The sequence below is a fragment of the Kogia breviceps genome, chromosome 6 (genome assembly GCF_026419965.1).
Source record: "Kogia breviceps isolate mKogBre1 chromosome 6, mKogBre1 haplotype 1, whole genome shotgun sequence".
Classification (NCBI taxonomy): Eukaryota; Metazoa; Chordata; class Mammalia; order Artiodactyla; family Physeteridae; genus Kogia; species Kogia breviceps.
Window position 1 is genome coordinate 74,351,380 of NC_081315.1, and position 23,992 is coordinate 74,375,371.

The 23,992-nt window shown below is 34.6% G+C and overlaps 1 protein-coding gene across 4 annotated transcripts in view; it reads right to left on the minus strand.

Moving 5' to 3' along the window:
- Positions 1 to 23,992, minus strand: part of FRYL (FRY like transcription coactivator) — a 246,900-nt gene that overhangs the window by 99,850 nt on the left and 123,058 nt on the right. For all 4 annotated transcript variants that reach the window (XM_059067253.2, XM_059067255.2, XM_059067252.2 and 1 more), the window contains 6 exons: positions 17,688 to 17,767; positions 17,224 to 17,304; positions 14,251 to 14,419; positions 13,883 to 13,975; positions 6,053 to 6,151; positions 4,918 to 5,019 (listed from right to left, as the gene is read on the minus strand). In XM_059067253.2, coding sequence (XP_058923236.1) covers positions 4,918 to 5,019; positions 6,053 to 6,151; positions 13,883 to 13,975; positions 14,251 to 14,419; positions 17,224 to 17,304; positions 17,688 to 17,767 — 624 coding nt within the window. The remainder of the gene's footprint in view (positions 1 to 4,917; positions 5,020 to 6,052; positions 6,152 to 13,882; positions 13,976 to 14,250; positions 14,420 to 17,223; positions 17,305 to 17,687; positions 17,768 to 23,992) is intronic.

Sequence of the window (23,992 nt, forward strand, 5' to 3'; positions counted from 1 at the left end):
TGGCCAATCCCCACCCTTGGATCAGTTGGTGAAACAGTTTCCTCAGCTCTAAAATGGAGATAACACGGTACCTACCTCACAGATTAAGGGAGTTATTACATGAAAAGCACTTGGAACACTGCCTGACACACGTTAAATGCTCAGTAAGTGTCTGGTGTTTACCTTTAATTTTTAAATTTAGAATTAGAACATTATTATTCAAAATCAGAAAAGTATACATTTCAATTGCAATTTGATCAGAAAACCTTTTCTTCATTCTAGCTATTATAAAAAGTGAAGTTCTTAAATGACAAGAGACATGTAATGAGATTTAATTGTAAATTTTGAAAATTAGCTAATAATCACCTTTAGTAGGAGAAACTCTTTATGTATTTGTTAATTAATTGTAGGATGCATTTAGGGCTATAAATTAGCATTTATTTAATCTGGTTTGAGAGATTTCTTATTGTTAAACAATTATTTTGTATATAACAATGGACAAAAGGGAGTTTTTAAATACTAAGTAATTTACCATTCTATTTTATGTTTTCTCAGACTACAGAATAATAGACATTTACTACGTATGGTTAAAAGCAATGCAACAAGATTACCACTGGACATGTTTTTAAAAAAGACAACCACTAGAAAATATAATTTTGTACATCTATGTATATGAAAATTTGATATAATTCAGAATGAAGTATCAACTATTCAGCTGGTCAGAGTCTCAAAGTCCGTCCCTCCTTCTACTGCCAAATCCACAATTAGAAATTTCAAATACACTACCCAAGTAGTTTTCTATTAATTTGTTACTAATGTAACTAAAGTAACATATAAAGTTACACACAATATATCTTACTAATATAACAACCAAGCTTTTTGTAGTACTTCTTTTCACTTAAATGCAAGGTCTCAAATGTCAAAATATGAGTTCAATTAGTTTTATGTATACTCCAAATAATACTTTCACATAGTTAAATTATCTTTTCAAAATATGAATACTACAAATTAACATATAATAAATTATATAATAGAAATATTTAAGTCCAATTCCACATAAAAATTCTTCTCATATAAATTATTAATAAAGTATCTGGATTATCTTATGTGCTGAGGTATCTGGCATGAAATAAAATTTGATTTTCAAACTTTCCAAGATGGACTACTATGTTTTACAAAGCAGACTTATTTTATAATGAACAATTCCAGAAAAGATAAAAATTATATAATTGTTTATTCGGTAACTGCAATACAGCTATATATATCTCTGAATAATGAAAACATCCTAAATTGATCTGATCCTTAAACAAAGATACATAATTCCCTAGTTACAATTTTGGTCTAATTTGAATAATCAGATTACATTAATAAAATCCAGTAATATTAATGTACAATACAGTTTTTTAAATTCTTTTTTCTTTCTTTTTTTTAACAGCAGGTTCTTATTATCTATTTTAAATAATACAGTTTTGATGTCAGGCAAATATGCTCTTTGGCAGCAATCATTTTAATGTTTCTTCCTTTTTTTCCTACTGTGAACAACAACAACAAAAAGATTTGTTTAAAACTCAAACCAGTAGGATTGAAGTTTTAAAGTGTTACATCAAAATCATATTCAAAATCTGAGCTACTGTCTCCTGAATTTCATTGGAAAATGTTATAAAAAGCATCATTTATAATAGCTAATTTTAATTAAACAGAATATTTTAAAACTGAAGATTATGGTTAAAAATCAACATTCGGTATCACTTCTCTCTCTTAAATTCATCTTCTTGGAACCACATTAATATTAAACTTTCGGTAGAGTGTTCCTGCTGTGTGCTGCTCTTCTTTTACAATATGAGAAGCAGGCTTAAATAAATACGTTGGACATGCAACGCAGCCATGGGTAAAGGGGGAAAAAAGCCACACTAAAGGAGATAAAGCAATATTTTACTTTGTAATATCAACACGACTCACCTGGAGTGTTTCTATTTGTTTTCTGATACTGTTGTTAGATGGCATCTAAATAAAGCAATGTGAGACAGCAAACATAAACATGAGATGCAGCACATGCATGTTAGATGAAAATAAGCACAAAACAAGACAGCTCTTCACCAAGGTCTCTATTTAGAAGAAATCTGAAATGTCCAAGACAGTGGCTAGAATCACTGAAGAAAAAAAAATTCTATAATTTGGGCATCATGGGATACATCTACAACACTCAAACTGAGAAAAAATAGATAAATTTTTAACTATCTAATTTTTCCTCTAAAAGTATTGTATTTGATTTCAGATAAGTTTCAATTTTTAAAAGAAAATAAGCATACATTGTAGAAAAAAATATCTAAATTATTTTTACATGGCATCTACTCTTACTCCTCTCTCTCTCAATTATTCTTTAGAAACTTTAAAATCATTTTTCACATAATGACCTTATTTGACATAAAGACAGGGGAATGGGAAACTACCAAATTATGTTTGGGACAAAAACAGCAGATTTAACACTTTCGGTGAAAATAAACCGATGTTCTCTCATGCTACTTATGGACCTACAGACTAATGCTCATTTTTCATGGTCACCAACTTCAGAAACTAGTATGGTAATTTTGAAAAAATTGTGCGGTATCTTAAAGTGCCTTGAAAATTTATCATATTTATTCTTATGACTCTAGGGAATAATGCCTTTTTACTATCCCAGAATTATACCCAAAAATATTTTTTAAAATACTCAGTAAAAGCAACATTCCTTATAGTACATTATAGTACATTAAAAGGTAACATGGTAGACCAGAAAGAGCAAATTTTATTGAACTGGATGGATTAGATGCAAATCCTATCTCTATCACTTTTTTGGCTCCCTAAACTTGGGTTACTTATTTATCTTCTTTCAGCCTCAGTTATAGTAAGAATTAAATGAGATACTGTACTTAATCTAGTCTATAATAAATACTAATAAAAATCTATTTTAAGGAGTAGTAGGTCTAATAAATGGAAAAGTGTTACAGATTTTTTGAACTCAAGAGATTACTTGAATCTCAAAACAAAATCAATTTAGGTAAGACCTTTATCTTGGACCAATTTTTCCTGTATACAAAACAAATAAATTATACCTGTCACAACAGATAATTAGCATAGTTTTTCCCTGAATGCTCGACTCCTTACCTCAACTATGTAGCATAGCCACAGTATCTAAAACTTAAGAAGCAGGAACCAAGTCATAAAATTTCTGCTGAATAGAGCCTTAATGTAAGTTAAAGGTTAATGGTCAAGACAACTATATTCCAAATATTAATGCTAAGTGGCTCTTATCTCCCTTAGCCTGGCAGATTGACACAGCCATTAATGAAAATGGACAATATGCCAGAAATATTTAACAGGAGGTAAGGGTTCAAAGGAAACAGAGCTTTTTAAATGAAAGCCTTAAGCCAAAAAAAAAAAAAAAAAAGTTAAAGTACTGCGAAAGAACTGCAAATATGTTAGGTGGAAACGTATATATATAAAAACATTCCAACAAGCAACAGAAAAGTATGAATTGTCATGAAACAAAGCAAACTTCCAGAAACACTTAAATGCATGTCTTAAAATATGTTATTAAAAGTTTGAAGAATCATACTACCCAGAAAATGATCAATTCCCTTTCAGTATCTAAATCTGTATGAATTATCAAAATAAGGACAGAAACAATATAATGTACTTAAATAAAACTTATTTTCTGGTTGCATGACATAAAGAATTTAACCAGCTTGATTGGTCCTGGGAATTTTCATAAACAGAGCAAAGAGAATATATCAATTCTCACCCAAATATGAATAACATCAGTGTATGTATATCTAGGAGGAAAATAGCCAAAAAATATTTTTCAAAGACATATTTTAGTACACCTTACGAAGAAATCAAAGTATTTTTCAAAATGATATGTAAAATCATTTTTTAAAAAAAGATATACAGGATAACGTTGTCCAGTGACTCAATCCTGAAGTGAGAAAAAAAGCCAGTCCTATTTCTCACAATATCACGATGAGCTGTAGGGTCAGAGACAACTCATTTAATCTCTCTGTGCCTTGGTTTCATTGTCTTCCAAGTTTAAGTTTTTCAGTCTTAACCCTAACTTAGAGGAATAACAGAAAATGAAATGCCATGTCTGCATGTTTCTATAACATGTAAGCAAATATTCAAATATATTCACTTATGTATCAAAATGGTAGTCAAATCAAGCATTCACATGACATGCAGATGAGGAATATTCCCACGTTCTGTGTCAGATATTAACTGTGGTCCTATCCACAGAAGAAAAGAAGATCCTGTTAGATTCTGCCAGCAGAGCATCCTGGGCAGATAATGATCCTTCTATCTCACAGTTCTGTTTTCAATCCTAAGAGACTGGACACAGATGTGCCAAATAGTGTTAATAACAATTAATTATCCCTTGATTCAAATCAGAATCATTTCAGGAGCTTTCACATCTATGTGGATCCAGTACCATACTTTTAGATTTGGCTGGGCGTACTTAACACTAAATGTGCTTTTACTGATATTTTATTATTGAGGCTTTTTTCATATTATTCAGACTTGAGCCAACATTACTGAATTTTCTCAAGAGAAAACACAAAATAAGCATCTGGAGAGTTTTATAAGATTAACTAATACTCTGAAATTCCAAAGGAATTTATTTATTAACAAATATTGCTAGATCTAAGATAATATAAACAATCATTACAAATGTATAATTTTGCATTCTTTAAGACCAACTAAATTTTTAATCAACAGTTTATTCGTGTTTATAACATGATTCCCTATAGAAGGAATGAAGTATGTATAAGAAAAGGAATATGTTAAAGTATCACTATTCAAATGAACTATAGTACTAAAAGTTTTATTATATACTGGTCAATGTATATGCATAAGTGAATATACTACAGTCAGTATTTACAGGTCAGAAATGAGATTAAGTCTTACCTTTAAATGTGACAAACAGTTCTGTAGGAAAATATGCCAGTTATTTAAAAAAAACTGTTTTTGACTGACACATAAAAGGCAGGTAATTAATGGATATAGAGCCTATAGGAGACAGAAGAAAGAGAATAACATTTTTATGAAAAACCACTGGACTTGTAAACTATATTTCATTCATTCTCATAAACAAAAAAAATTCTATTAGCAGTTTTCCCATTGGTAAATAAAAAAATACGATCTCAGGGAGTAATCTAACAAAGAATGATAAAGGGCGGATTTTCTATAAGAACAATTTCCTGATCTATCACATCTCCCAAGAGAGAAATATGCTATTATTTCTCCCTAGATCCATTCCTCCTCTAACCAGTAAAGTGGCCCTGGGATCAGAGCACAGACCAGCATTAATGTTGCAGTTTTCTTTTCATCAGGTGTGTGACTTCAGGGAGGATACGTTAAAGTGCTCGAAGCCTCACTTTCCTAACACGTAAAGTGGAGAATGCTAATCACACACATGCTATAGGGTTGTGAGGCTTAAAGTAAGACAAAGAATGTAAAGCACTTGGCTCAATGCCTGGCACAACCAGTGTTTATTATTATTATACCTCTATCTTAAGCAGTCAAGTATTTGTCCAATTCTCCAAACTTTCTCCAAGCTGCATACAAATTTACAGAAAAACCCCTCAAAGTTACTGAAGTGGATGGTGAAATGGAAAAACAATGCTTTAAATCTCTGAATAGAAAAGATGTAATTAGACAGACAATAGCTCCTAAATAACAAATGCTTCAGAATATATTATAATGTAAAATAAGGGAATTTATGGTTTAATATGAGACTACACTTAACTTTTCCTTTATTCTAATACATAATTTATAGCATCTGTCAAGACAGGTAGATACTTAGAATGAAGTCTGAATAACCTATCAAATACAGAGCTAGTAAAACTAAGAATAGAAAGCTTTGAAAAGAGCAGGAGAAAATAGGTAAAATTTGCCCTTGTGTTACACTTTGGATATTTTACAATTTCAACTTTTACAATTCTCTTAAAACTCTACTAAAAAAAACCCCACAACTAAATTCATAAATCAATTACTAAAACTCCTAATTAAACATATGAAGGTTTGAAATGTTTCTCAATACCAATGAATGCTTCTTTCTGGAACTCAGTTCAAAAGTAGTCTGATAAAGCATCTCCACAAAATTTTTCAAGCAGGGAACATTCACTTCATTTTTAACAGCCTAGGTAAAAACATAATACAGAAACAAAGAAAATGGTTACAAGTGTTAGATCAAACTATACAAGGATTACAATATGTTTCCGTAAGGTTTGAAATTAGTCAATAATTCACTGAGTATCTGATGAAGTCCCATAATATACCAAATGACCAAATGTTGAGTAAGTAAGATAAACCGGGTCCCGGCCCTGGGTGAACAAGCAGATGAATATGTGGTATAACAGGAGCTCTAAGAGGAAATTCTCTGTGCTCTTGGAGCACTCAGAAGAGGCCCCAATGGAAAAACTCCACAAGGAAGTAACATCTAAGCTGAATTCGGCATTTCTTTACCTAAAATACTGCAATAGCCTCCCATTTAACCTCTCTGGTCTTATCTCCCACTACTCTGGCCCCCTGCACTAGGATCCAGCCACACTAGCTTCTTTGTTGCTCCTAGAACACATCAAACATGCTCTTGCTTCAGGATGTCTGTACTGGTTCCTTCTGCCTAAGAAGCTCTTCCCCCAAATATAGCATGTCTTATTTCCTTATTCCTTTAGTTTTTGCTCAATCGTCACTATCTCTTTCAAAATGGTGGTCTTTCCTAATTACTCTATTTAAAATTTCAACTCCCCTGACCACTTCAAGAATTTTTAGGCCCCTACCCTGCTCTACATTTCTGCAAAGTACTTACCACCACATCTGGCATATACTCTTTGATAATTTTACATAATTTTACATACTTGTTTGAGTTTTCTGCACTAGACGTAAGCTCTGTAAGAGCAGGGAGTCTTTCCTACCTTGATCATTGTTGCATTCCCTGTGGACGGAAGAGGCCCTGACACACAGAAAGCACTCAATACATATAATGAATAAATAAGTAGAATCTAACCAGGAAAGGAGGCTGGAGGTTATCTGAGAGGCAAGAATGTTCCAGACAGAAGGAGTTCTATGTGCAGAAGCTGGTGTTATGGACTAAATTGTCCCAAAATTCATATACTGAAGTCCTAACCCTGCATACCTCATAATGTGACCTTATATGAAAATAGGTCATTGCAGATATAATTAGTTAAGTTAGACTGAGGTCATATTGAAGTTGGGGCGGGGGCTACTCCAACATGACTGGTGTCCTTAAAAAAGGGGGCGGGGTTTGAATAGGAGACTGGGATTGACATATACACACTATTGATACTAGGTATAAAATAGATAACTAATGAGAACCTACTGTACAGCCCAGGGAACTCTACTCCATGCTCTGTGGTGACCTAAATGGGAAGGAAATCCAAAAAAGAGGGGATATATGTATACATATAGCTGTATTGCTGTATAGTAGAAACTAACACAACATTGTAAAGCAACTACATTCCAATAAAAATTAATTTTAAAAAGGTGGTGGGGGGAGAATTTGGACAAAGACATGCACACAAGGATAACACCATGTGAAGATGATGGCAGACATCAGGGTGATACACCTATAAGACAAGGAAGGTCAAAGATTTTCAGTAAACTACCGGAAGTTAGGCAAGAGGCATGGAACAGATCTTCCTCACAGCACTCAGAAAAAAATCAACCTGGCAACACCTTGGTCTTAGACATCTAGCCTCCATAAATGTGAGACAATAACTTTTTGTTGTTTAAACCACCTAGTTTGTGGTACTTTGTAAGGGCAGCCCTAGTAAACAAATAAAATACAAAAGCAAACATGGCTTAAAAGAAGAATTAGGCAACACAGTAATAATGGACCATAGTCGAGGGTCTTTCTTCCCACAATCTGCTCCTTTTGATGAGTTACCTTAAAAACTACAATATAATCTCAGATACCTGGCAAAAACAGATTTTTCAGACACGGGGGAAGCACAAATGACAATTTGGGATGGATACGCAGTGTTTCAAACCATTTCTAGGAAAAGAAATTGAAGTACATGCACTAATAATGTACTTCATTAAGTACACAGCTACTTCATAGCTAAGCTGACGTGGTTTTATAAATGATCATCTGTTTTCTTTTTGGCAAAATGAACCTATTTTCACGGTTAAAACTGAGGTGAGAGTGGAGGTAGGGTATTTTTTTTTTTTTTTTTTTTTTTTTTTTTTTCTCGTATGCGGGCCTCTCACTGTTGTGGCCTCTCCCGTTGCGGAGCACAGGCTCCGGACGCGCAGGCCCAGCGGCCATGGCTCACGGGCTCAGCCGCTCCGCGGCATGTGGGATCCTCCCGGACCAGGGCACGAACCCGTGTCTCCTGCATCGGCAGGCGGATTCTCAACCACTGCGCCACCAGGGAAGCCCCGAGGTAGGGTATTTGACTCAAACTATTTACAAACTTATAGTTCATGACTTCTGTTTGTACTCATTTAAAAAATCTTCAAGTATTTAACTATAAGTAAATATTCAAAACTGGTAAAAAAAAAATCATGCCGATCTCTACAACTGCTATATCATTAATATTTAAAATTCTTAATTTTTCTTACAATTCCCTGTCATCTTTTCTAAACATGTTCTAAAGATAGAACCTGAATACCATAAACCATTCCATATGAACACATAGATCACAAGTCAATTAACTCAATATTTAAAAATAAAAGTCAGAACAGTTACATTTGATTCTCAGTATGAAAATAAATTTCTTCATTTAAAAATATTTTAAATAGACTAAAACCTGAATAAAGTGAATCTTACTAACTTCCATTTCTAGCCAAGGTGGTGTAAAGGGGGCGAGATGTATTTTACTAACTGAAACAATCAAAAAGGAACAAAATATATGAAATGATACGCAAAACATTATACATCAGTCAACAAAAGAGAGTGACCCCTGAGGAATGGAAAATAGATGAGGTGAGCCCCAGCTTACTGCTGTGTGAGAATTTTCAGGGAAGAAATGAAAGTGTACCATTGTGTATGGTTTTTACACTACACATGAACAGTATAATGTCACTTGAGGTAGACAACGATAAGTTAAAGATGTATACCATAAACAATAAAATGACAAAACAATGAGATACAGCTAATAAGCCAACAAAGGAGATAAAAGAATCACAAAAATGTTCAATTAATCCAAAAAAATAGTAGAAAAAGGAAACAAAGAACAGATGGGAAAATTAAAAACATAATCAGAAGATGACAGATTTAAAATAACTGTATCACTAATCATATCAAATGTATGTGGTGCCCAATTAAAAGGCAGAGATTGTCAGACTGGATAAAAAAGCAAGAACCAACCATATCCTGCCTACAAAAAAATATATATATTTTTTTAAAAAATATAAAAACACAAGTAGATTGAAAGGAAAAAATGGAAAATGATATACTATCCTTATACAATCAAAAGGAAGCAGAGTGGCTATATTAATATCAGACAAAGTAGATTTCAGAGCAAAGAATATTATCAGAGATAAGGAAGGTAATTTCACAATGATAATGGTGTTAATTAAAGAGGGTATACAATCCTAAACATAATGTGTTTCATGATAGAGCTTAAACATACAGCTCAAAAGCTGGTTCTTTGAGAAGATCAATACAATCAATAAACTTCTAGCCAGACAGATCAGGAAAAAAGGAGAAAAGTCACAAACTACCAATATTTGGAATGGAAGATATCACTACAGATCCTATAGCTATTTAAAGAAATCAAGGGAATATTATGACCAACTTTACAACAATAAATTGGATAATTCACACAAAATGGGCAAACTCCTTAGAAAGACATGAAAGCGTACTCAAGAAGAAATAGTCTGAGGAGCCCTATGTATTTTGAAGAAAATTATCTGGTAGTTAAAAAGCTTGCCACAAGAAAAATTCCAGGCCAGGTGGCTTTACTGGTGTATTCTACCCAACTCCAAAGGAAGACGTAGAGCCAATTCTGCACAAACTTCTTCAACATTAACTTGTTACTAAAAACAAAGACATTGCAAGAAAACCACAGACCGACAGCCCCTATGAACAAAGATAAGTGCAAAAATTCTCAAAAGAAAACAACCTAGCAAACAAAATCTAACAATATATTAAAAAAATCTTATCATGATCAAGAGGAGTTTAACCCCAGGAATATATGGTTGATCCAACACTTGAAAAATCAATCGATGTAATTCACCATATTAATGAACAAAAAAGAAAAGCTATATGATTACTTCAGTAGACAGAGAAAAAAAAGCATTTAACAAAATCCAACATTCATTCCTGAAAAAACCTCTTAACAAACTAGGAATGGAAATAAATTTCCTCAATATGATAAAAGGCATCTATGAAAAATCTACAGGTAACATCATACTTATTGGTAAAAGATTGATGACTTTAGCCCTAAGATGTGAATGGAGTCTGTTCTCATCACTTCTATTTATCCTTGTACAAAGCCCTAGCCCGTGCAATAAGGCAAAAATAAAATATGCACACTGGGGCCTCCCTGGTGACACAGTGGTTAAGAATCTGCCTGCCAATGCAGGGGACATGGGTTCGAGCCCTGGTCCAGGAAGATCCCACATGCCTCGGAGCAACTAAGCCCATGCACTGCAACTACTGAGCCTGAGCTCTAGAGCCTGTGAGCCACAACTACTGAGCCCACACGCCACAACTACTGAAGCCTGTGCGCCTAGAGCCCATGCTCTGCAACGAGAAGCCACCGCAATGAGAAGCCCATGCACCGCAATGAGGAGTAGCCCCTGCTCAACTAGAGAAAGCCCGTGCGCAGCAACGAAGACCCAACGCAGCCAAAAAAAAAAAAAAAAAAAATGTGCATTGAAAAGTATTTTGAGCACCTGGAAAATGAAATTTTAAAACAATGCCATTTACAGTAGCATAAAAATATGAAATGCCTAGGGCTAAATTTAACAAAATATATTCGAGACCTGTATACTGAAAACTACCAAACACTGTCGACAGAAAATAAAGACCTAAGTAAAAGGAGAGAAACTATGTTCATGAATTTCAAGAATCAATATTAAGACGTCTGTGCTCCCAATTTATTGACTAATTTAATCCAATCCCAATCAAATCCCACTAGATTTTTTTAATGGACTAGGTGATTCTAAAATTTATATGTAAATGCAGTAGACCTAGAAGAGCCAAAATTTTTTTGAAAAAACATAAAGTTGGAAGATGTATATACTACCTGCCTTCTAAGTTACTACAGTAATTAACATAGTATACCATTGTTGTAAGAATATACACACAGATCATTGGAACAGAATAGAGTCAGAAAAAGACCCCCAAAAATAGAGTCAATTGAATTTTTTGACAAAGGAACTAATGTACTTAGAAAGAGTTGTCAACAAACAAGTGAAACGGTACAGGAACAACTGGATGCTATTTGCAAAAACAAAAAGAATTAAACAAAACAAAATTTCAATCCATACCTCATACCATATACAAAATTAACTCAAAATAGATCACTGACCTAAAAGTAAATCCCGAAACTGAAATATAGAAAACCTTTGTTACCCTGGGTTAGGCAAAGACTTCATAGGTACAATACAAAAAGCACAACTTATAAAAGAATAAACTGATAAATCAGACTTCATCAAAATTTAAAACTTCTCCTCTTCCAAAGACATAATTAAGAAAATGAAAAGACAAATAATGGACTAGGAGAAATATTCACAAAGCATGTAGCTGACAAAAACTTCATATCCAGAACATACAAAAAATACAAAAATATATCTCTCAAAACTTAATCAGAAAATAACCCAATTTTAAAATGAGAAAAAAGATTTCAACAGAAATTTTCCCAAAGAAAACAAACAGACAGAAAATAGGACAGGAAAAGATGCTCAAAATCATTAGTCCGGAGGGAAATGCAAATTAAAAGCTACACTGAGATACCACAACACACCTATTAGACTGGCTAAAACTAAAAAGACCAGCCAAAGCCAGAGCTGGTGAGGATGTGGAGGAAGAGAACTCCCATATAAGTGGTGGGAATGCAAACCAGTAAAACCACTTTGGAACACAGCTAGGCAATTTCTTTTAGAGTTAAACATACACCTACCACTTGGTCCAGCAATTTCACTTCTAGATATCAACCCAAAGGAAATAAAAGCACATGTCCATACACAGACTTGTATGGGAATTTCATAGCAGGTCTATTTGTAACAGTCAAAAACTTGAAACAGGGCTTCCCTTGGCAGCACAGTGGTTAAGAATCTGCCTGACAATACAGGGGACATGGGTACAATCCCTGGTCAGGGAACTAAGATCCTGCAGGCTGCGCTGCGTGGCCAAAAAAATAAATAAAATAATAAAGAAGATACACTCTTGGGACTTCCCGGATGGCGTGGTGGTTAAGAATCTGCCTGCCAGTGCAAGGGACACGGGTTCGAGCCCTGGTCCAGGAAGATCCCCCATGCCGTGGAGCAACTCAGCCCCTGCGCTACAACTACGGAGCCTGCGCCCTAGAGCCCACGAGCCACAACTACTGAAGGCCACATGCCTAGAGCCTGTGCTCCGCAACAACAGAAGCCACTGCAATGAGAAGTCCGCGCACCACAACGAAGAGTAGCCCCTGCTCACTACAACTAGAGAAAAGCCCACATGCAGCAACGAAGACCCAATGCAGCCAAAAATAAATAAATTTATATATTTTAAAAAAACCTTGAAACAACCCAAATGTCCAAAACAGATAAACACATAACCAAACTGTGGTATATCCATACAATGAAATACTAGTCAACAATGTATAAACTGCTGATATATACCGTAACATAGTTGGAACTCAAAATAATTGTTCAGAGTGAAAGAAGCCAGAAAAAAGAGTCTGTACAGTAAGATTCCATTAATATAAAATTCTAGAAAACCCAAAATTAAGTAGAGGAATAGAAAGATCAATGGTTACCTCAGAACAATGTGGAGTGAGTGGGGGGGGGATTAAAAAGGAACAAGAGGAAACTTCTGAAGTATGATAGGTACGTACATTATCTTGACTGTGGTGAAGGTTTTACAGGCATATACGTATGTCTAATTGTACACTTTAACTATGTGTAATTTAAGTCAATTTTACCTCCATAAGTGTTTTTAAATGAAATTATATGTATATATACAAAGAATATCATTTATACAGCAGTATGTAGTATACTGAAAGTGAGTGGCATATCACATACCACACAAAAAAAAAACCCAGGAAACAAAAAAATCGAACATGTCCAAGTATTCTAAAATCCCCGAATCCTATTTATACCATGCTATGTTACTAGTAACTACAGAATTATTTTTGAATAACACAATGAATTTAGACCTAGAAAAGCTTCTATAAATCTGCTTCCCTAGAAGTTATTGGAACCATATTTATAAAAGTCATATTTTCTAAATCATTTAGAATACATATTTTGACAGGTATGATGAATGTCATGGCAACTACAGAAATTAACTTTTAAAACTGAGACAATCCTGTAAACTCCAGGATACACGTCACAGTACTTTTAAACTTTTCAGAGGCATTAAAATGGCTGCCATTTTGTAAGGAGCAAATGCCATTAAATGCAGTGTGTTACACTGAGCTACTTGAGATAACCATTACTTCTAGGTTGCAAATACTATGCCTTCCTAACAGTCTCTAAATCTTAAGGGCCTGGGCTTGTTCTTTTGATTAAAAGACTGATTGATGCTCTTCTGCTATGTGTCTAATAATGATTTACCCCATACTCCCACTACATTCCAAGTTTCAGCTTTATTATCTATGAGATTACCAGAAAGTAAGAATATCACATGTGGTAACTTCTTCAACAAAGAAGGTACTTTTAAAATGCAATATAAAATTAAAAATATACTTACAGCAGCTACAGGGATAAGAATCTCCACAAATAAACCAGCAAGTGCATGTTTTATATCTTTATCTTTTACTTCTAAGAAATACTGAGCACATTCCTTGAGAGGGAAAAAGGTATATTAGATTTTAAAAGGAGGAAGATTATAGAAATGTTAATACCACAATAATTTTGTAAATACTCTGCAATTTTACCAGAAAGCTAAGTTCAAATCATGTTCAAATTTTAAAAGAAAATTAATTCACACTTCTGACAATTTAACACTTGGAGTAAGGAATTAGAAACGTCATTAATTATATTTATTTTGTTTCTTTTAAATAGTCATGAAAAGCAAAAACAACCACTGTTAGGCTAATTCTAATTACTGCAGATCACCTGCATGAACTGAAATGATGCTTCAAAATCTTCTACAGGATACATTTTCACTCGGAAAAATTTCATTCCCATTATTAAGCTGATGACACTTTGTACCACATGTGGACTTTGTTCCTTTTGTCGCAGTTCTTTTAACTCTGTCACAAACTTCTTCCTCACAGCCTGAAACCTTTAATGTACACAGATACACAATTTGATATGAATTGAAAACACTCATTTCCCACATGATATTTAAGGTTGAAATCAAAAAGTATTTTACCTAAACACCATCTCCTTTCTCTGCCCTCATCAAAATTACCCAGAAAAACATACAGATGAAAACAAAAATATTTCTTATTCTAAATTTACTGTTCATTTATTTTTCCAAATAAGAAATGCCTTAAGGAGAAATTCTTATTTCTTATTAGAATTTCTTCTTCCTATAATACCATCAATACAGCATCATTACCATTTAACAGTTCGTAATCATCATAAAAATAAGATCTAATAACCCACCCATAAAATATCCACATGTAAATCAGAGAGTGTCTCTAAATTTTACGACTCATTTTGATAAAGTCTGTAATTTGAGTTACATGGAGAGCAGACTGGAGACTACATATCTGTTCAAAGAGATAAACCAATCACTTGTAGACTACTAATTATCTCTTAAAATTATTATCTCCTTACACTGTAGAAAAACTGAAGAAGATGAGTAGGAGGACACTGGTCTCACAATGTGAATCAGCTGAAGAATCAAAATGATTTTGAAATGTTGAGCAACATCCTGGATTCAAATGACTACACCAGTTAAGGCTACTAAGCTTTTCTTTGCTTACAATGGAAAAAGATATCTGATAGTTTGTTAATAATACTTCACATTCCCCCTCTATATATTATGAAACAACAAAAGGTTTTATTGCTGATGTTACTTGGGGAAACCAGTTCTTGAAAGTTATAATGACAAATATGCATACTTCCCAACGGGCACTGAGTACATATTAATATTAATTAAACATGGATATTAATTACATGTTAATGAAATACGGATCCATAATAGGAAGTATAACTTCTCCATTTCCATTTCAGTCTTGTAAAATACAACACCATTTTCCATGAAAGTGTTCTTTTGCATTTTATAAAGAAAATATAAAGTGGATAAAAATCTTCCCATTGAAATATTATTAGAATCCAAGGATTTTTCCTTCTGTTAAATTTCTCATAATAATTATTAGTCACTATAATCAAAGGAAATGCATTGACAAGATTCTAAAACACCCCCAGCCTTTTCTTTCTCCCCATCCCTTTCCCACCTCACCACCTTTCCTCTCAAATGTTGGTGCCATCAGCCCAGCCTAATGTGGATCCATCCACGTTTTTTCCCATGCTCATTGTATGTATGGGTGGAAAACACCTCAATATTGCTCTGAGTGGCATTTCTCTTACAACTAGACCAGTGAGGCTGAGCATCATTTCATAAATTTACCATTGGCCATTTAGATTTACTATCCTTACCATCCTAGATTTAACTTAGCTATGATGTAGGGTTCTTCTGGACCCAACTTGCTCATGTGTTATTTAGCACTTCTAACCTATATTCCTGACAGAAAATCATTTTCAATAAAAACTACAATATGAACTACGGTGCCATGAAAAGAAATACATTACTGCTCATGTTTTTGTAGCTATATTCCTGAAACAGGGATTCATTGTTGATTAAATATAAACACAATATTAAAATATTATTGTCTACGTCTAAGTCATTTCAAATACTCCAGCTATGTTCTAAGTTCTATAGCATTGAGTATACAAGGGTCCCTGGTAAACTACAAAGGATAAAAAATAAATAATACTAAATTAAAGGATAGTAACTACCAAATAATAAAATACATTACTTCATATTAAAATCGAAACTACTAAACACTAACAATAATTGTGTTTGCTTTCTTAGAACTGAAAAAGGTTGCTATAGGATGATTTCAGGGCCAAAGACTGACTCTTTAAATAGCACCCAAGAAAATCTAAACTGATACTTTTTTCCTTACAAATTTCCCAGTAGCAACAAAGGAAATTCAAAATCTTCCATAGTCTTTAGAGCAAGCACAAGATACTAAAGACAAACATCTTTTTTACCGTTTACGATAATGATGGTTCAATACAACTCAATGCATGTAACACCTAATGAATAACACCCTCTTTATGGAGTACTCTAGCATCTTTATATCTCCTGTTTGGTATGTCTTCCACCTATTCAAAACTCTGTTCAGTACTAAAATAAATAAGATAATTAGAAGGAAGATACTGCATTGCTATCTCAGAAATAAAAGCATTCAAGTAGAAACTGATAAAAGTAATTATTAGCTTCGACAAGAGTTCTATAAGAAAGATTTATAAAAACTCTTCTCATAGAACTGTGAAAAACAGGGAATAAGGTAATGAATGACCTGACTATTCTTGGCAATTTCTTACTTCCTCAATTCAGGTTTTATGGAAAACCCCAAATAATGAAGACAAGCTGTGGAATTGAGGTATGGTGCCACATAAAATTCCTCTAAAGCAGGGGTCCCCAACCCCCAGGCCATGGACCAATAGCTGTCCACGGCCTGTTGGGAACCGGGCCACACAGCAGGAGGTGAGCAGCGGGCAAGTGAGCGAAGCTTCACCTGCCGCTCCCCATCGCTCCCCGTCGCTCGCATTACTGCCTGAACCATCCCCCCCATCACTCACGTTACCGCCTGAACCATCATATGCCGCCATCTCCCACTTCACCCCTCTGTGGAAAACTTCTCTTCCACGAAACAAGTCCCTGGTGCCAAAAAGGTTGGGGACCCCTGCTCTAAGGAACAGAGCAGCAAAATAATAAAAGGCGAAACAGACTTCACAATAACTCTATGGGAAAAATAAGATCTAAAACTGTCAGTGTGTATTCTATTAGTTAGCAATGAGAATTCTAAAATGCAAAATAAATCAAAATCAGTGATTTATAAAACTTACTTTGATTGGGCAAGAACGCCTATCACTTCTGCATATAAATCTGCAATAATATGCACATTCCCAGTGTTGGTTCCTGAATATCTAAAATAGCAAAAGAACAAACATATTATTTCATGAAATTTTTCTACAAACTCTCTTTCTTAATAACTCTGAAAATTCCTTATCAGGGTGTTGTATAAATTTTCTCTGAAGGTTCATTTATAGGATGATAAGAACCACATGAATTTTCTTCTCTCTCTAGATTTCAATTTGCCAGGAAATTTAACCTGATTCTTATAAATTCAATCAATGGTTTTAAGAATCATTTTTACAAAGTCTTTCCCATAAGCATCTCCTGTGGACTAAAAAATACAGGAAGATAATTGCTTTGAACTTCAGAAAACAAATGATTTATGAGAGTTCAAATTAACAGTCTAAATCTGGACCGCAGATAAAAGCAACAGTCCCGTAAGTATTTTACTTACCCTTCCTTGTGTTTAAAGTGCTTAAAAGCTAAGTTTAGAACTTCATGAACTAAGGGATCAGGCACAGGATGAACAGGAATCTAGAAAAAAAAAAAATCAAGTGTGTGCTAAACAGGTTACAGGTCTTTTATGAGTATTCTCATCATTTCAACTAACCAAATCAATAATCAATTTTAGTTTTCATGATATGATCTACTATTAATCTGTCAATCTTCCCCTTTTCTAAGAATGCTATTATTTTTCTCTAAGAACTTAGTTGAACATCTACTTTAACAAGCCCTAAATTCATGAACATTAAGCTTTATAATCGCTAATCTTTAAACTATAGACTATGCAGATGAAAAAATAGTCATTGTTGTTACTACAATTGTCACTGTTAGAAAGTTAAAAACACATTCATGGGTGACTCTCTGCAACACCTATAGGAAAGTAAACTTCGATTGAGCCAGCCTCCATATAGTCTGATTTTCTATCATAATAGTATCCAAAAGGGACTTCAACTTTCCCAACAATTTAAAATTATTTATGGTTTTATTAAAAATTTGTTATTTAAATGTTTATTTTGTTTAGTTCTTTAAAAATTACATGCCAGTTCCTGATATGGACAACAAACACATCAAAACACTTAAACCAGAAAGTAAAATCCCTGCCCCTTCCCCCATATATAATCACTACTGGTATATATCTACTTCCAGGCTTTTTCCTACACACACTCATCCACACAGCTTATTTTTTACTTAATGGAATGATGCATCTTTCCTCATCAGTACTTAGCTCCTCCTTACACTATTTAGCAGCCATGTAATACTCAGTATATATATATTATAATTTATTTAATGAGCTCCCTATTAATGAACATTTCATTCCAGATTTTCAATATTCAATATATATAATATTATACAATAAACCTCTTATGCATTTAACATTATTTACTTGTATAGTTCCATGGGAAAGGAAGAGCTGATGGGTCAAAGATTATCCAAGACGTCATTGATATAGATTCTAGTTCTTTATATGTGTGGGTCTGTTTGTGAGCTCTCTATTCTATCAATCTATATGCGTCTATACTAAAATCATGCTGTCTTAATTATTTGGGCTTACTAATAAGTTCTCATGTCTGGCACCACAAGTCCTCCCTTATTTTTCTTCAGAGACAGATTGGCTATTGTTCTTCCCTATTCAATTTACAGCCATCTTTTCAAGTTCCAAAAAAACTGTTATAGGTGAACTATAATCAAATCATTATATAACATATGAAAACATTTTCTTCATTAGACCAAAAGGTCTTTCTACACTTTTTATCATTCTAATGAAGAAAAGCCAAGCTTCTCTTTTCACTAGTTATGTAACCTGGAGGAAGTTTCTACTTCTTTACCAGTAAAAAATGTAGGTAATAGATTAGAACCCCATAATTACCAGTCCTGAGAGAATGCAAAACTGGGTACATTACAATTGGAGATTCTTGGTCTCTCACCTTTTCTACCCTTCTCTAAAGGGGACTAGGACAAAATTCTTACTTCCTAGGAATGTAGGGCAGATGATGGAACTAGAATATAGGATGGAGATATTGAGGACAAGGCCTGGTAGGGAACCCAGAGCCCATTAGGAAGTGGGGAGGCAGATGTATTTTCCTAGCTTCATCTTCCCTGGATTGGGCCAAACAAAAGAGGCCCCAAGGTAAGAAAAAGGTTACTGAAGTCACTGCTGTTGTTCCGTAAGTCCCAGTAAGCCCTATGATTATCCCATTGATGGTTAAAACAAAGTAGATATCTACCTCTAGGTGATACCAAACTTTAGTCGGGAATATGCTGTATCTGGATCCAGCAGCCGGACTTCCAGAACTTACTCCAGAATTCACAGCGCTAATCACGCAGGCTGGCCGCAGACACTTCAGTGACTTTGCAATAATGCGACACTGCATTTTACGCGACTTAATTTTTGGGGCCCCATTTACTGTGCTGTGTTGTGGTTTTACCATACTGACTTCCATACAGGGATGTTTGATGTGCTCTAGGCCAGAGATATGAAACACAAGTTAACTTACACCTATACTTTCTCCTAAGTAGTCTTTATTTGCTCCAGTTATGCCAGAAGTATAATAATGACAGCTAGGGACACTACTTAGCTATGTTGCATGCTCTTTATTACTACCTTAATAATATTAATTATTAATAATGCCACCACCAACACTTTTCACGTGTCTGTGTGCCAGGTATTACTTAGGCATTTTATATACATTATTTATAACACTTATAGCGGCCTTACACAGTAGTATTTGTCCCGTATTACAGATGAGGGGACTGAAGTTTAGAAGTCAGTGCATACTTCTCTAGAAAATACTGTGTGCCCAGTTTCTGATATATGAAAATGCATTTAATAAATGGAACAAATGAGGAAAGAAAACTTTCAGTTTTATCATATTATAGCTAGAAAAGAGACAGAGAAACAGAAGTGAGAGAAGAAATTTTATCTCATCTTTAATTTCTGGAAGAAAAAAAGCACAACCTCTAAAAATTTTATTTTAAGAATGAACACTATCAGGATGCTCAGATGTTCTTGAAATTCCTACTTCTCCCCTTATTTACAATAATAAAAAAAATTCCCAAGCTGAACTTCCAAAAACGGGGGGCTGGGGTGGGAAAGAATCCCAGTTCAGTTTATAGAGAAAACGTTCTACTTTCATGGAGTAGTATTACCATCTATAGCATCAAGAATTTTTTAGATCTTGCCATTTGCATGATTTTAGAAGCAGATCTAATTCTATTTGAACATTCAAGAAGGATATATCTAGTAGACTCTAAAGAATACCCAAGTTTTATTCCAAAGCTCTTCCCAACACCACTTCCCCAAATCTAATGCTTTTAGAACATCATGAAAATAGAAAACCACAAAACCAGGTTAAGACACGGACAATGGGGAGTCAGCAAGGTGCGCTCATTATGTAAATGACCAGCCCTCAGTGCAAAGGACAGTGAATAAACTCATGACTCAGCAAAATCACAAATAACCCCATAACCTTCAGGGCTGCCCACCAACATCTAAAATGCTAATGTCGTGTGATGAATTGGAAGATTGGGATTGACATGTATACACTGATGTGTACAAAATGGATGACTAATGAGAACCTGCTGTATAAAAAAATAAATAAAATTTTAAAATTAAATAAATAAAAATTAAATAAATAAAAAAAAAATGCTAATGTCAAACCTGAAAATACTAAGGATCTACTCCTCCTTCTGATACTTCACAATAAGCACCCATAAAGCTAAGCCAAGAGCCTGAAGTGGCTCATAAGCCTGTTTTCCCAATCTTGTTTGTTTCAACGAATAAATGTATGGCTAAAATTCAATATAAAAAGAAAATTGCTTAAGGATACTAAATGCTATAGTGCTTTTACCATGGATTCTAAAAGCTCTGGTACTAATATGCTAATATTTGTAGTTGGCCATGACCCCAAAATTATTCTTCTGACTTTCTTGAAAAAATAAAATTAGTCCTTTATCATCTTGAATTAATTTTGTTCCCATGGTGAATCACACTCATTTCATCACATTTATATAAACTCAATCCTCTGTCTAATTTGTTATGATTTAAACTTTAATTTAATTTTATAAGATGCTGGCCATTTCACCTAATTTTGTATCACTGATTTTTACCAATAAGAATAATTTTATTTACAACGAGAACTAGGGGCTTCTCTGGTGGCACAGTGGTTAAGAATCTACCTGCCAATGCAGGGGACACGGGTTCGAGTCCTCATCCAGGAAGATCCCACATGCCGCGGAGCAACTAAGCCCACGAGCCACAACTACTGAGCTTGCACTCTAGAGCCCATGAGCCACAACTACTGAGCCTGCACTCTAGAGCCCATGAGCCACAACTACTGAGCCCATGTGCCACAACTACTGAAGCCTGCACTCCTAGAGCTCATGCTCCGTAACAAGAGAAGCCACCGCAATGAGAAGCATGCACACCGCAATGAAGAGTAGCCCCTGCTCACCACAACTAGAGAAAGACCATGCGCAGCAACAAAGACCCAACACAGCCAAAAATAAAATAAATCTATTACAAAAATAAAATAAAAAAATAGAGAACTAGCTTTATAACCTTCAGCAAGTCACTGCAACTAAGAACATTGATGTATAAGAAAAACAACAGAGAGCATTTACTGGACACTTTCCATGTCCCAGGCATTATTATATTTAATTCTCACCACTCTTTTACAGAGAAGGAAAGAATTAGTGGGTAATAACTTGCCCAAGTTACACGGCAAGTAAATGACACAGCTGGAATAAAAACACTTGCCGTGGTTATCTCCCAGTTTATTGTAATGACCAGCTGGTACAAAGGATACAGAGTTCTTCGTGCATTTTGAAGAGATCTAAATATGTGATGATGACACGTAATAATGTCGGATAAAGACATGACAAATTATTCAAGAAACAAATAACTTATAATATATGAGGTCAAGAACTAACCCACAAGTAATATATACTCCTTAAGATTGATCCAACCATGTATCGATATTTCAGTACTCCTGGGGCTGTCCGTCTCATCAAAATAAAACTGAATCACATTTTAATACATGTATATTATGTGGAACAAAAGTAAAAGTCCTATTAAATTCAACATATGCTACATTGATCACTCTCCGGAGCTATTAAACCCTACACCGTTTTGATACAGGAGAAAATTGGGTTCGTTTGTCATGATATTTCAGAAAGTTCTATTGATCTTTACTTCATTTTCTATAGTTTAATTAGTTTTGAAGGAGCTAAAAAGACTTGCCTTTTACTAGGAAAGAGAAAACCTACATGGGATTTTTTTTAAAGTCATTGTTGAATTTGTTACAATATTGCTTCTGTTTTATGTTTTGGTTTTTTGGCCCCAAGACATGTGGGATCTTAGCTCCCCTACCAGGGATCAAACCCACACCCCCTGCATTGGAAGAAGAAGTCTTAACCACTGGAGTGCCAGGGAAGTCCCTGGACTACCATTTTTTTAAAGGAAGAGGAGGAAAAAGGAGGATGAAGACCAGGACAATGGGGTGGGGGAAAGGACAAGAAAGAAGGAAGGGGAAGAGGAAAAAGAAAAACCTCCAAGGGGTTGTCTGTGCACTGAAGTTCTGAAGTCAGTGCAATTAAGAGCAACTTTTAGATGAGAAGAGAGACACTGCTAAGTAGAAGAAAATCATGGGAAACAAAGGAGAAAAGGCACAATAGAGCCTGAATGTCAGTGCACGGAGTTTGCAATTTCTTTTGCAGGAAGAAGAAATACCTCTATGATTTAACTAAGTAAAGAAGTGCAAATGCTGATTACCAAACCACTCACAAGACCTACATTTAGCACACAAGAAATGTCAGGGATCAACCACAATGAGGCCTAGTCCAAGTCCGTTCATGGTACAGTGTTTCTGGTCCTCAGCTCCTCCTATATCCCTACTGACCTCAGCCTTAGCATCTTAGGATCCCAGCTAAACTAAGAGATCACAGAAAGCAAATCTGGCTTTCAGAAAGCACAACTTTCAGAGGAAAGTTCTTTTCCACCTCTACTAAAAAAAACCTTTATGGAGGGTACAAATTAAATTGTTTTTATCTTTGATTAATGCATTTATCTATGTCACGTATTCAAAATTATTTTTAAACAAAAAAAAGCCAAAATATTATTTTTATTTTCAGATTTCAGATATTCAGATTTCAGTGTCTTTTCACATATATCGTAAAGACAAAGGCAAAGTATAAATGATTACATAATTCAAATATTTTTATATTAGCTATGTTAAAAAAGACTTATCAAATCAATTAACTTTTATATCTTACATTTGCTTTTTCCTGCTGTATTATATATTCTATTCCATTTTATACAACAGAAACGAAACTCCCTGTCCGAACATGTCATGTGCTATGCAAAATATGATTTTTTTCTTTTATGTAGCCTGGCTTTTTTTTCAAAACACTACAGTGTGCATGACTGGAAATATATGGAACATCTTTGAATGATGTATATAACTTTTTAAAGACTACAAAAACATTTTCATATCAGTACAGGTATTTTCTTTTTTTTTTTTTTGCGGTATGCGGGCCTCTCACTGTTGTGGCCTCTCCCGTTGCGGAGCACAGGCTCCGGACGCACAGGCTCAGCGGCCATGGCTCACGGGCTTAGTTGCTCCGCGGCATGTGGGATCCTCCCGGACCAGGACACGAACCCGTGTCTCCTGCATCGGCAGGCGGATTCTCAACCACTGCGCCACCAGGGAAGCCCCCAGGTATTTTCTTTTTAATATACATTTATTTATTTATTTTGGC